The 13,655-nt window shown below is 51.3% G+C and overlaps 2 protein-coding genes and 1 long non-coding RNA gene across 4 annotated transcripts in view; 2 read left to right on the top strand and 1 right to left on the bottom strand.

The window, feature by feature from the left end:
* The window catches only part of TMED4 (transmembrane emp24 protein transport domain containing 4), an 8,092-nt gene extending 3,933 nt beyond the window's left edge, over positions 1 to 4,159 (top strand). The window contains exon 6 of the mRNA XM_011946773.1: positions 3,640 to 4,159. The gene's annotated coding sequence lies outside the window, so the exon portion shown is untranslated. The remainder of the gene's footprint in view (positions 1 to 3,639) is intronic.
* LOC105515062 lies at positions 2,975 to 4,157 on the bottom strand. Its single transcript, XR_001002255.1, has 2 exons — positions 3,955 to 4,157; positions 2,975 to 3,852 (listed from the first exon to the last, which is right to left on the bottom strand). It is a non-coding gene; the product is annotated as an uncharacterized LOC105515062 (long non-coding RNA).
* Positions 4,156 to 13,146, top strand: DDX56 (DEAD (Asp-Glu-Ala-Asp) box helicase 56). Of its 2 annotated transcripts, XM_011946778.1 has the most exons (14): positions 4,156 to 4,740; positions 4,834 to 4,995; positions 5,537 to 5,697; positions 5,841 to 6,011; positions 6,145 to 6,235; positions 6,846 to 7,090; positions 7,716 to 7,835; positions 8,462 to 8,575; positions 8,696 to 8,790; positions 9,395 to 9,468; positions 9,605 to 9,694; positions 10,354 to 10,459; positions 12,045 to 12,121; positions 12,482 to 13,146. In XM_011946778.1, the coding sequence occupies exons 1-14, from the start codon at positions 4,681 to 4,683 to the stop codon at positions 12,557 to 12,559; spliced, it is 1,644 nt and encodes a 547-aa protein (XP_011802168.1). In that variant the 5' UTR covers positions 4,156 to 4,680; the 3' UTR covers positions 12,560 to 13,146. The 2 variants fall into 2 exon arrangements, with proteins under 2 accessions (XP_011802168.1, XP_011802169.1); XM_011946779.1 differs by lacking the exon at positions 7,716 to 7,835.
* Positions 13,147 to 13,655: the final 509 nt, after the last annotated feature.

The following is a 13,655-nucleotide window of genomic DNA, read 5'->3' as shown; positions in this document are numbered from 1 at the left end:
TGTTAGCCAGGATGGTCTCAAACTCCTGACCTCGTGATCCTCCCGTCTCGGCCTCCCAAAGTGCTGGGATTACAGGCTTGAGCCACCGCGCCCGGCAATTCACACATTTTTGGTAACTCCCATGGCAGCTCCTAGGATTTCAGTGGTCTGTGGGCCAGAAAGGCATTGGGTCTGATCTCAAGGCTGTATCAGAGGGCCAAGCAGAGTTCTTTTGGATACCTGCTTTTCATCCCACAGGGCCTCAGAGTCAGAGTTAAAGTAGCAACAGAGCTAGCATGGGTTAATGCACTCTTACCCTCCTCAACTTTTATTTAAGCTGTGCTAAATGTTTTCTTCGAGGGAACCAGATTTGGTTCTTTGCAGAATTTTCCAGTGAAATAAAACATGTTGTAATAGCTGCATTTGAGATGAAATAAGAGGTTGTGGGCAGACAGGAGGCACCTAAAGGAAAAGAGGAAAGGTGCCTGGACTGCCTACGCAGATAACCTGGAGTGGACTTCACTATGGACTCGTGGTACTAAGGCTTGGCTTGAACAGGCAGTCTAGGGGGCATGGGAATACACAGGGTGGTTGCTCAATCATTTGCAAAGGTCAACCAAATAGAACACACATTTGCAAGGCATCATCTGAGGAAATTAAGTACCTTCTTAGCCGTCTGAATCATAAATTTGAACAATTTTTAATATACTTCCCTCATGCCCTTCTATATAAAACTTAATACCATTAGTTCCCCATTCTTGACATTTTCAGTTATTATATATATTTGAAATATTTATTAAATTATCTGACCCACAGAACTAAATTCTTCTTTTGTTATTTCTTATGTCCTGTACCATATATGTACATATATATAATTTTTATGTTCATTTATTTGAGACACTCTTGCTCGGTCACCCAGACTGGAGTGCAGTGGCATGATCTTGGCTCAATGCAACCTCTGCCTCCCCGGTTCAAGCAATTCTGCCTCAGCCTCCTGAGTAGCTGGGATTACAGGCACCCACCTCCACACCCGGCTAATTTTGTATTTTTATTTTATTTTATTTATTTATTTGAGATATGGAGTCTCACTCTGTCACCCAGGCTGGAGTGCAGTGGTGTAATCTTGGCTCGCTGCAACCTCCACCTCCTGAATTCAAGATATTCTCCTGCCTCAGACTCCTGAGTAGCTGGGATTACAGGTGCCCGCCACCATACCCAGCTAATTTTTGTAGTTTTAGTAGAGACGGGGTTTCGCCATGTTGACCAGGCTGGTCTTGAACTCCTGACCTCAGGTAATCTGCCCACCTCGCCTCCCAAAGTGCTGGGATTACAGGTGTGAGCTGGCTGGGCACGGGTGATGGGGTCTTGCTCTGTCCCCAAGGCTGGAGTGTAGTGGTGCCATCATAGCTCAAAGCAACCTTGAGCTCCCAGGTTCAAGTGATCCTCCTACCTTACCCTCCAAAGTAGCTGGTACTACAGATGTACCCCACTGTGCCTGGCTATTTTTACTCTTAAAAATACATGTGGCCTGGACACGGTGGCTCACGCCTGTAATCCTAGCACTTTGGGAAGCCAAGGTGGGTGGATCCTATAGCCCAGGAGTTCGAGACCAGCCTGGGCAACATGGCGAAATCTTGTCTCTGCAAAAAATACAAAAAATGTAGCTGGTGGAACACGCCTGTAGTCCCAGCTACTTGAGAGGCTGGGATGGAAAGATCACTTGAGCCTAGGAGGTCAAGGCTGCAGTGAGCCATGATCGTGCCACTGCACTCCAGGCTGGGCAACAGAGTGATCCTATCTGAAAAAACAAACAAAACACAATTTTAGGACCAGGTGGGGTGGCTCACACCTATAATCCCAGCACTTTGGGAGGCCAAGGCAGGTGGATCACCTGAGGTCAGGAGTTTGAGACCAGGCTGGCCAACATGGTGAAACCCTGTCTGTACTAAAAGTATAAAAATTAGCCAGGCTTGGTAGTGTGTGCCTGTAATCCCAGCTATTCAGGAGGCTGAGGCAGGAGAATCGCTTGAACCCAGGAGGAGGTTGCAGTGATTAGAAATCGAGCCACTGCACTACAGCCTGGGGGGCAGAGTGAGACTCTGTCTCAAAAAACAAAACAAAACAAAAAACAATTTAGTTCTCGAGGCTTTTCCATTTAATATTTTTATATCCTCATATTTCTAAATCTGGGTGACAGTGTTACAGTCCAGTAAGGTGAATTGTGAATTGCTGAAATTCTTCAGATGTTTTAAAGAGTTTTCAGTATTCCTCATGTTAGAATTAATGCAGAGAAAAATCATGTCCTTTGAACTAGTTACATGTTGTGGACTTCTGGCCTGCAGCTCTTGGGGATTATGTGACATACTGGGAAGGGACACATTTCTGCTCTGTGGCTGTTACTAGAAATCTAGTCGGCAAATCAGACTCAAGCTTGTGAGAAGACAGAAAGGCACAGATTAGGGTTGAGCCAGCCTTCAACAGGTTTGGCTGGCAGTAGACACAATGGAGCACATCTTAACTATTCTGGTAGGTCCTGGGTTTCTCTTGGTAGTTTTTGATAGAAAGGGGAATGGTGTGAGGAAAAAGTGGGCACATATTTCACCTTTCCACTGATGAGGCAGGTGGAATTGGGATAGTCAGTGGATGGGCCAATAGCTGGTGGCTGTGAGGAGAATGAGGATTTCCCTACTGGTGTGTCATATTTGCAGATGGGTCGTGACCTAAAAAGTTTTTTAAAAAACAGCAGTTAAGAGGCCGGGCGCAGTGGCTCACGCCTGTAATCCCAGCACTTTGGGAGGCCGAGGCAGGCGGATCACAAGGTCAGGAAATTGAGACCATCCTGGCTAACACGGTGAAACCCTGTCTCTACTAAAAATACAAAAAATCAGCCGGGCGTGGTGGTGGGAGCCTGTAGTCCCAGCTACTCAGGAGGCTGAGGCAGGAGAATGGCGTGAACCCGGGAGACGGAGCTTGCAGTGAGCCGAGATCGTGCCACTGCACTCCAGCCTGGGCGAGAGAGTGAGACTCTGTCTAAAAAACAAAGAAACAAACAAACAAAAAAAAACAGCAGTTAGGGTACACAAAAATTTTGGTGATTTTCCCCTGAATACCACCCTTGACTCTTATTTTGAAATTCCTGCTTTCTCAGAGTTTACAACATCCTTGCCAAACAGCTTTCTCCCTCCTTACCACAAAAAAAGAAAAAAAAGTTCTGGGGTTGGGAGGACACTCCATTCTTAACACATCCTCTATATCCCAGCCCAGTTCCCCAGCTCTCGCTGGAACTAGTTGTACCTATTTTCATCATTTGGTCCCAGCATGACTACCCATTGGTGCATGAGCTGATCTGTTAACCTAACAGCCAGATGCTAGTCTCTGGTACTCAGATGCTGGGCTGCATCATATTGGATACACAGGATCACCCTGGAAGCTTGTTGACATAGATTCTTGTGCAACACTCAGATCCAGTCTTAATGTAGATTTGTGTTGGGTGGTATGGTAGGCAGAATAATGGCCTACCACTCTGAAACACGTGAATATGTTCCCTAACATGACAAAAGAGAATTAAATTGCTAATCAGATGACTGTAAAATAGATTATCCTGGATCATCTGGATGGGCCTAAAGTAATCACAACGGTCTTTTTCCTTGCCTCTTCCAGCTTGGCTCTGGCTCCCTTCCTCCAGCAAGGGTGGGTTGAGCCTTCACATGGCACCACTTTGACCTCTTCTGCTTCCCTCTTCTACACTGAAAGACTTGTGGGCCAGGAGGGGTGGCTCGCACCTGTAATCCCAGCACTTTGGTAGGCCGAGGAATGCAGATCACTTGGCCCCAGGAGTTCAAAACCGTCCTGGGCAACATGGCGAAACCCCATCTAGAAAGAAAAGAGAAGGGAGGAGGGAGGGGGACTTACATATATACACACACATATATGTACGTACATACATACACACTAACTGGACGTGGTGGTGCGTGCCCGTAGTCTTAGCTTTCCAGGAGGCTGAGGTGGGAGGATCGCGCCAGCCTGGATGACAGTGAGACCATGTCTCAAAAAAAAAAAAGATTTGCGATTAGGATTCTTAGTCCTCACCTGTATTAGTTTCCTATTGCTACTGTAACAAATTATCACAAATTTAGTGGCTTAAAACGACGCAAGTCTGTAGGTCAGAAGTCTGACACGGCAGCCCGGTTAGGGAGCCCTACAGCAACCCGCCCTTCCTGTCAGGCAAAGTTGCTGCCATGGCTCATTACTCCAACCGGTTCCTTCAGCCCAGTCGATCTCAGTGGCTCCACCATAGGGTGGTGTGCCCGGCGGGACCCTAACCCTAACCAAGCAGGGAGACGGTCGTGCCCGTCACGACCTCGGCCCTCGGTCCCGGCCGAGGTTTCTCCTGCAGGTCGCGAGAATCAGGTGCGTCAGCGGCGTCCGGGAACGCCGGAGGAATCAGTGAGTGGGGCGGCTCTGCAGTTCAAAGTACCCCTTCCAACCCAGCACGTCCGCTCCACCGCCTCCTCCTGGGCGCTGGCGCTGCGCAGTCGCAGAGCTCCGCCGGAACACCGGAAGCCTAGGCGCCAGCACTTCCGGGAAGTGACGGCGTCTCCGAAGCTGATTGGTTGTTGCTTTGCGCCCCCCCCACCCCCGCGAGTCCGTGGCTTTTTTCCTGAAGTGCGTGCGTGCGTGCTGTCGCTACTGAGCAGCGCCATGGAAGACTCAGAAGCACTGGGCTTCGAACACATGGGCCTCGATCCCCGGCTCCTGCAGGTACACGCGAGGGCTGGAGAGCCGGCTTATGGGTTCCGCGGGGCGCGCCATCACTCTTCGCCCCCCTTGAGCCGCACTCCTGGTCTCTCCTAGGCTGTCACCGATATGGGCTGGTCGCGACCTACGCTGATCCAGGAAAAGGCCATCCCACTGGCCCTAGAAGGGAAGGACCTCCTGGCTCGGGCCCGCACGGGCTCCGGCAAGACGGCAGCTTATGCTATTCCGATGCTGCAGCTGTTGCTCCACAGGAAGGCGGTGGGTAACGAGAAAGCTGAGGGGAGGAAGGAGGCGAACTCCAAAAGCCTGGGAAGGGCTGTTCCCGTTTGTCGGAGGTTTTCTCTTGGTCCTGTACCCGTGCAGGCCGGCCTGAGATCCTGGTGCTGTTGTGGCAAACACTCTGGGCTGTAGTAGTTCAGGTTACCTGGATCCTTGTCCAGGCCCTGCTACCACCAACCTTTGCGTAATCTTCAACAAAGCACTTTCTTTTCTTTCTTACATAAAAAGGGAGCACATCTCTTTTTTCTACTTATAGAATGATTGTGAGAATTTAGCTTCATAACTAGTACGTTTAAAGTAGCTTCATAAACATAGAGTACTTTATTCTTTTTGAGGGTCAGTGCCTGAGGAAACAACTCTCCACTCTGCATTCTGAGGCCGGCAGAGTGATAGATAATCAAAATACTGCTGAGTAGGGTTGCAGCGATGGGTCAGTTAGGCTGGAAGGGGTAGGGAAAAGCATCAGGTGGACACAGTGGTGTGCACTGCTGGCTAAAGTCTTTAGTTCATATTCTTACAGACAGGTCCGGTGGTGGAACAGGCAGTGAGAGGCCTTGTTCTTGTTCCTACCAAGGAACTGGCACGGCAGGCACAGTCCATGATTCAGCAGCTGGCTACCTACTGTGCTCGGGATGTCCGAGTGGCCAATGTCTCAGCTGCTGAAGACTCAGCTTCTCAGAGGTGGGTAAAAGCAGCAAAGCGGTACCTGAATGAAGCCACACAGAGTTGTGGGGTTGGGTTTGTGTGTGGCAAAAAAGAGCAAGTCCAGGGTGAGATGCCAGCTGCTATATTGTCCCTGATATTGATGTCTTGCCCACCTGCAGAGCTGTGCTGATGGAGAAGCCAGATGTAGTAGTGGGGACCCCATCTCGCATATTAAGCCACTTGCAGCAAGACAGCCTGAAACTTCGTGACTCCCTGGAGCTTTTGGTGGTGGATGAAGCTGATCTTCTTTTTTCCTTTGGCTTTGAAGAAGAGCTCAAGAGTCTCCTCTGGTAAGGCAGAAGTGGGTGTGATTCCTAGTGGAAACATCTGTGAGTAGGAATTGGTGTGAGAGTGGGGTGGCCGGAAGCCAGTTACAATTAGCGGCCCTGGGAGCTGGAATCTCATTGGACTCTTTCATTTCAGTCACTTGCCCCGGATTTACCAGGCGTTTCTCATGTCGGCTACTTTTAATGAGGACGTACAAGCACTCAAGGAGCTAGTATTACATAACCCGGTAAGAGGCACCATGGAAGCATCTGGAGCTGCAGGCATGGGGGCACTCAAAGATCTTGATGCTCCTTCTTAGGGGAGCCTTTGGTGTTTTGGGTGGGACAGTTGTCACTTAGTGTCTCGTCCCTAGTCCTGAGGCACTAAAAGTCAGTGGTCTTAAATCACTATATATTTCCAAGTGTCCGCAGGGGATGTCTCCCATTTCAGGCCATACTTTGCCTAAAATCCTGAGCAAGGACCTCCCCTCAGGGGCAGCTTTGAGAAGCAGAGCAAAAATTCTAAGGCCAAGGTTCTCATCTTAAGTAAACTTTACCTTTCAGAAGGTGTGTTGCTGTAAGCCTTCCTTCCTCGATGTAGTCCTTTATTGATGTGTTTCTCTTTCTTCTGTGCTTGGAAGTATTTTATATATGGTTTTGGTGGTATATTCTATATACCACAACAATTAGGGCATTTTGGGGTTTTATGTTACAAAACTGGAGGAGACTTAGGGTGCCAGGAATCCTTAAATGCATCTCTGCCCTGCACTAAAATGTTGATGCTTTGATTGATGAGTAAGTGGCCATACCATCTCTGTGTTCTTTTCCTTTCTGACCACAGGCCTGTTTTCTCCCCAGGTTACCCTTAAGTTACAGGAGTCCCAGCTGCCTGGGCCAGACCAGTTACAGCAGTTTCAGGTGGTCTGTGAGACTGAGGAAGACAAATTCCTGCTGCTGTATGCCCTGCTCAAGCTGTCATTGATTCGGGGCAAGTCTCTGCTTTTTGTCAACACCCTAGAGCGGAGTTACCGGCTACGCCTGTTCCTGGAGCAGTTCAGCATTCCCACCTGTGTGCTCAATGGAGAACTTCCACTGCGCTCCAGGTTTGCTACAGCCAACATCTTGGTTGAGATAAGTTGAAGATAGAGATGGAAAGGGGACCCAGTTAATGTTCTGTTTCTTAAGCACTTAGTAGGGGCCAGGTTCTAGATGTAACTGATACTGACTGACTTCTCCCAACTCCAAAATCCCTATCATGGCTGGGCGCTGTGGCTCATGCCTGTAATCCCAGCACTTTGGGAGGCCAAGGTGGGCGGATCGCCTGAGGTCGGGAGTTCAAGACCAGCCTGGCCAGCATGGTGAAACCCCATCTCTACTTAAAATACAAAAATTAGCCAGGCGTGGTGGCAGGCGCCTGTAATCCCAGCTACTCGGGAAGCTGAGACAGGAGAATTGCTTAAACCCGGGAGGTGGAGGTTGCAGTGAGCTGAGATCATGCCATTGCACTCCAGCCTGGGGAACAAGATTGAAACTCTGTCTCAAAAAAAAACAAAACCCTGTCATTATTTTATTTCCAGCTGAGGAAACTGAGGCACAATGATTAAGTAGGGAAAGAGATTAAGAAGAGGAAAAAGTAGGAAAGAGTGATGGTTACTATGATAGTAGGGATGGCAGAGGGGCCTCAAGCTTGCTCTGCCGAGCTGATTCTCTGTCCACTCTTGGCTGCAGGTGCCACATCATCTCACAGTTCAACCAAGGCTTCTATGACTGTGTCATAGCAACTGATGCCGAAGTCCTGGGGGCCCCAGTCAAGGGCAAGTGTCGGGGCCGAGGGCCCAAAGGGGACAAGTGAGTCCATACCTCTTTTTCCATCCCTCCCCAGAAAGACCGATTTTTTTCAGCTTTTTGGAAGACTAAAACTAGAGTGCACAGAGCAGGGAGCCAAACCTTCCAGGCCTGGCTGGTAGTGTAGCCCAGAGAGCCCTGCAGGTTCTTGCTCAGCTGCCTGGATATAAAGAAGGGAGTGGGTGGTGCACACTGCATATGCAGCATGAAGGGCAAGACTGGTGGGGTTGTTGGCATGCAGAGCCCTGCAGGAGAGATGGCCTGTCCTCCATGTGGCTGTGACTTGCAGGGAGCATGTTTCTGAAGGGAAAAGGAACCCCCCAACTCTCCAGTCTCTCTCCACCTGAAGGCTTGACTAGCTCAGGGTTGGTTCTCAGATCACCATGTAGGGCATTGAATTCTGCTGTTGTCCCAGAATGGAGGTCAGGCCAGGATTTGGCTCCATGTCAAAGCTCCAGGCTGCCCCAGGAAACCCTGACTCCTGGAACGGTTCCATTGTTGAAGAGTCCTCTGTATGTCAGGGTCTTATGATCTACAGGCATTGTTTAGAGGAAGTTTTGTTGATTCAGCTTGTGAATACCTGCCCAGAGGAGAGGAAGGGTCCGACTGACATTGAGTTATCTCTGCAGGGCCTCTGATCCGGAGGCAGGTGTGGCCCGGGGCATAGACTTCCACCATGTGTCTGCTGTGCTCAACTTTGATCTTCCCCCAACCCCTGAGGCCTACATCCATCGAGCCGGCAGGTAGGAGGGCTAGGAGTGTGATGGCCCAGGCACCTGTGTGGTGGACACGCTGAAGGACTTGGGGTGTACTGGACAGAGCCTGCGGGTTGGAGATGCAAGCTGCACTGTCTCCCCTTGCAGGACAGCACGCGCTAACAACCCAGGCATAGTCTTAACCTTTGTGCTGCCCACGGAGCAGTCCCACTTAGGCAAGATTGAGGAGCTTCTCAGTGGAGGTAAGAGCCTGGCTCTTGTGGGCCTGGGCCAGGGTCGGGCTTCTCGCATGATGCTTTAAAACTCCGTGATGATGATGACAGAGGTCACAACATAGTGTGACAGGCCACTTCCACTATCCATCCTTGTTTTGCCCTGAGTGGCAGGCACTGTTCCCCTTGAGAGATAAACAAATTGAGGTAATTTGTCCAAAGTCATGTTTACTGTCTGCCTCATGAGCGTTGAGTGACCTGACATGCTGCTGTGACAGCTCAGGATAGCACCTGACCCCAGGGTGCTGGGTGATCCTAGACTGCTCTCTGTGGCCATCGTCACGGGGTACCTTGACTCCCAAGGAATACTATGGGGTACTCCTTGGGAGAGGAGAAGAGAGTGGGTGACGGGTTCTTGGGCTCAGGGCCACACAGGCCACCCCCATCCACACACAGGGACAGATGGGTCATCACTGTAAGAGGCCCAGGTACAGCTAAGCTACATGTTTGGCATCCCAGGAGGGCGGTGGGTCCTCTGCAGGTTTGCCCCAAGGAGGAGGTGCAGGAGGCCTCCAACGAAGACCCTGTCCTAAGGCCTCAGCCTGTGGGACCCTCACTGCTTTCTTCTCCACAGAGAACAGGGGCACCATTCTGCTCCCCTACCAGTTCCAGATGGAGGAGATCGAGGGCTTCCGCTATCGCTGCAGGGTGAGCTGCTGTGGTGGGGAGGGGAATGAGAGGGGAGGGACTGTGGCCCAGGGATTGCACCCTGTTGCTGAGCATCCAGGCGTGAGGGAGGATTTGGGGCAGCCTCACTGTCTTGACCTTCAGTGTCCACCCCCAGGATGCCATGCGCTCAGTGACTAAGCAGGCCATTCGGGAGGCGAGATTGAAGGAGATCAAGGAGGAGCTTCTGCACTCTGAGAAGCTTAAGGTGAGGGGATGGGAAGTGAGGAGGGGACAAATCTTAGACGGCTGCCCTTTTTGGAGACTCGCTGAGCTCCGAATGGTGAGAAGCAGAGAACTGGGCAGTTTTCTGGCCTTTGGCACAGAAAGGGAGGAAATGGGAGGAAGCCAGTCTGTTCTGCTTGGTGGTAAATTGGCACAACCTTATGGTGGACACTGTCCAGCAGAATTACAAGCTCATGTGTCCTTTCATCCGAAATTCCACTTCTGGAACTTAATCTTGGTCACACTTGTGAATGTGCACGGTCAAGCATGTGTCTGCATTCATCATGGCATTATCATGGAACCAAAAGATGGAAACAGCCCGGGGCCACCATAGGGGGCTTGCTAGGTAAGCTCGGGTGCATCCAGAGCCGAAAGTTACATGGGAAGGAATGAGGTTGGTTGTGTGTCCATATGGAACAGTCTGTGAGGTGATGCCCAGCAAAAAGTGGTGCAGGGTACTGTCGTGTGTGTCATGGAGAAGAGAAAATAAAAACATCCGCTCCCGGGAGGTGTGAGAAATGTGCAGAAGCAGGTGCCTCATGCCTTTTGGAACACATGACTATGTTATCCTTTGAAAAGCTCAGTCTGTGAAGTCACACAAGAAAGATGCTCACTCTGTGACTCTCCCTCTTCCCCTGGCAGACATACTTTGAAGACAACCCCAGGGACCTCCAGCTGCTGCGGCATGACCTACCTTTGCACCCCGCAGTGGTGAAGCCCCACCTGGGCCATGTTCCTGACTACCTGGGTGAGTGTGGCCTGACGGGGCAGGAAGTAGCAGGCTGGGGAAGTGGCATTAATTTCTCTGCTGCTGGATCAGCCTCTGTGCTTGGTGCTGGGGATGCTCAGGCAGAATAGGACCTGGAAACGCTGGCAGCACGCGGGCGTGTAAACAGGCACACCCCTGTGTTTCTAAACTTGTTTGCTTGGTCCCACGGGTTAGCTGTCACTGTCTCCATTTTAGAGATGAGAAAATTGAGGTAGTGCAGAGTGGGTGGCAGACCCAGGATTTCAGGCCAGGTGGTCTCCAGAGCTGGGCCAAATTGCTATCCATGGGTCAAAGGGAGTGAACAGGTTTGGGAGAGAGTCACGGGCAGGAGGCAGAGAAAGCCACCTGAGCTGCAAAAGACTCAAGATTAGCAGCCACTGAAGAGGCATCTGTGGAGTCTCTGGGTAAGAGCAATCAGCAGGGAGAAAAACGCTATAAGGCCTAAACAGAAAAGGTGGCAAAAGAAGAGCCAGTGGCGATGGGAGGAATGCAGGGGTAGTGTAGGCATGGGGTCAGGACCCTGGGATTGGTTTCTGTGGTGCAGCCCAGGCTAGAGCTTTATGTGACCTTTAAAGCTGGGCACCTCTCCTCATCTTAGGCAGGCTCTGGGTAATGACTTCTTTCAGTGTCTCATAGATGTTTTTGGTAATGAGTATGTGTGACTTTTATGCCTAAAATGGATTGAAGGAGAAGAGTGGTGGAGATGAGGCTGTGGGCAGCAAGTGCAGGACCCTTCCCAGTGCCACAGGCTCTGCTCAGCCTGGACCCGCAGCCACCCAGCGGGTGTGGTGTTGCTGCTGTGGAGGTGACAAAGGGTGGAGATGGAATGTTCCAGGGCAGGAAAAGCCTGGACACTGGGAAAGGAAAGATCCAGAAGAGATGGGAACATGAAAATGCCAGAGAGAGTGGTGGGGGCCAGGTTCTCACAGGATAGTGAGCTGGAAGAGACCCCAGTCCAGGTCCTGGCCTGAGATGTGAGGAGGGGAGTTGGGAGGGTGGGTAGGGAGGAAGAGGGTAAGGCCAGAGCTTTGGCCTGAGGAACCCAGTCTGCTCCTATAGCGGAGTCACTTGCCAAGGTGTGGCCAGGAGGTTTAGAAGGACCAGGAGAAGGTGGAAAGGTGTCAGGATGTGGGATGTTTGACACTTGAAGGGGAAGGCCCAGGTGTGGTTGGCTTAGGGGAGTCCATGGGGTGGGCGAGTTGAAGACAGAGCCAAGATCAGGTGCAGCTGGGATGTGGGCCCCCGTATCTGTAGTAATGGGCCACAGGTGAAGAAATTACCTGTTGACTTTTATTTCAGCTACATTTTCTTTCTTTAAGGATGTCTTTTTCTTTCTTGTTACATGTTTGTTGGAACAAATCTAAACAATACAGGAGAGTGATTTAGATAGTGGAAGTCTAAGGTGCTCACATTCTCCTAGCCCTGTGCAGGTGTGATAGTGAACAGATATATATCATAGGCTGCCAGTTGGGTCAGAATTGGAGAATTTGCTGCAGAATCAGTGGGAGGGCAGGGGTGGAAGCAGTAGTGGTGAGCCCACTGCTCAGGCAAGCATCTCTTCCAGTTCCTCCTGCTCTTCGTGGCCTGGTGCGCCCTCACAAGAAGCGGAAGAAGCTGTCGTCTTCTTGTAGGAAGGCCAGGGTATGGCTCCTGGGGACATGGGGACAGCTGCAGGACTCCTCCCCACCTGGCTCTTTGTCATCACCAGAATGTGTAGGCGCCTTGCCCTAGGGAGGGGGAGAGAGGGCACCCTAGAACCGGGCCCCCAAAATCTGGTGGCTGGGACACAATCTGGTGTAGGATAGGGATACTTTTGTAACCGCCTGCAGGCCCTGCTTTTCTTTCCCCAGCTGCCTTTCCCCATTTCCTTGTCTGCAGCACCTTCTGGTCGTGTTGGCCAGCTGCGGGCACGGCTCCCTTTGTGTCTTTCTCAGTTGGGTGGGTGGGTGGATAGTTTGTCAGCCTGATTCCCCCAACTAGCCTGTGACTTTGCCTCCTTAGAGAGCGAAGTCCCAGAACCCACTGCGCAGCTTCAAGCACAAAGGAAAGAAATTCAGACCCACAACCAAGCCCTCCTGAGGTTGTTGGGCCTCTCTGGAGCTGAGCACATTGTGGAGCACAGGCTTCCACCCTTCATGGACAAGCGAGGCTCTCGTGCTTACTGCACAGCCTGAACCGACAATTCTGGGGCTGGCAGTGCTGGGCCCTTTAGCTCCTTAGCACTTCCAAGCTGGCATCTTGCCCCTTGACAGCAGAATAAAAATTTTAGCTGCCCCAGTTTGTGCCTCCGGCCTATGAAAAGGACTGTTCGAATCCCCAAAACATCAGGAGTCAGGAAACTTCCGGAAGACAGCAGCGCCTGGCTCTGCAGCTGCATGCAGTGCTTCACTTGGCCAGCAGAGGTCAGCTGTGCTGAGCTGCCCCAGCCATGAGAAGAGAAGCTTGTCCTTGCCGGCAGGTGGCTATGGCCGGCCCAGAGCCTTCCTGCACAGCTGCTGCAGCCCTGCTGCCTGGGATCAGGCTGGGAGATGGGCCTTCCTGACCGCCAGCCTTCCTCTCCCCAAGCACACGCACATGTAGATTCGGGGGGAAGCTGCCTGCTCTTCCTTAGAGGAGCCAGGGCAGTTAATCTGCTGGTCCCTTTCTGAACAACTGTTGATGTGTGAGCTGTGTCTGTGTGTTATGTGCATAAGCGGTGGTGTAACATGCACACACGTACTGTTCCTTGTGCCCTGGCTTCAGCTCTCCAGCTGCCTTCTCGGCCTGAAGGCTGGGCTTCTCTGCTAGTTTTAGGCCCTAGATTGCATGTCACCTGCTTACTAGGCGTTACAAGGCCAGGCTGGGGGCATGAGGAGGTTGGGGCAGCGGGAGAGTGGGGAGAAACTAGGGGAGTGCCTGCATATTTTAGAAAGAACCAAGTTTTTTCTTGGCAAAAACTTGTACAGAGACGAGTGAGGCTGGGCCTTTGGTCACGGTGGGACTGAAGCTAGCAGGACCTGAGATTTGGTGCCTCCATGATCCCTGCTCCTCTTCGGTTAATGCCCAAGGATTTCCATGAAGCCAGCGTGTATGATGGGGGCAGGAAGGTGGTATTTTCTGGGCAGGTGTGAACTAGAGCTGCCAGGGAGCTGCAGATAGTATTCTTGCAGTCTGGTGGTTAGGAGTATTCAGAAGG

Source organism: Colobus angolensis, unplaced genomic scaffold (assembly GCF_000951035.1).
Source record: "Colobus angolensis palliatus isolate OR3802 unplaced genomic scaffold, Cang.pa_1.0 Scaffold253, whole genome shotgun sequence".
Taxonomy (NCBI): domain Eukaryota; kingdom Metazoa; phylum Chordata; class Mammalia; order Primates; family Cercopithecidae; genus Colobus; species Colobus angolensis.
The sequence above is the reverse complement of the archived record's forward strand: the minus strand, read 5'-3'. Positions and strand labels throughout refer to the sequence as shown.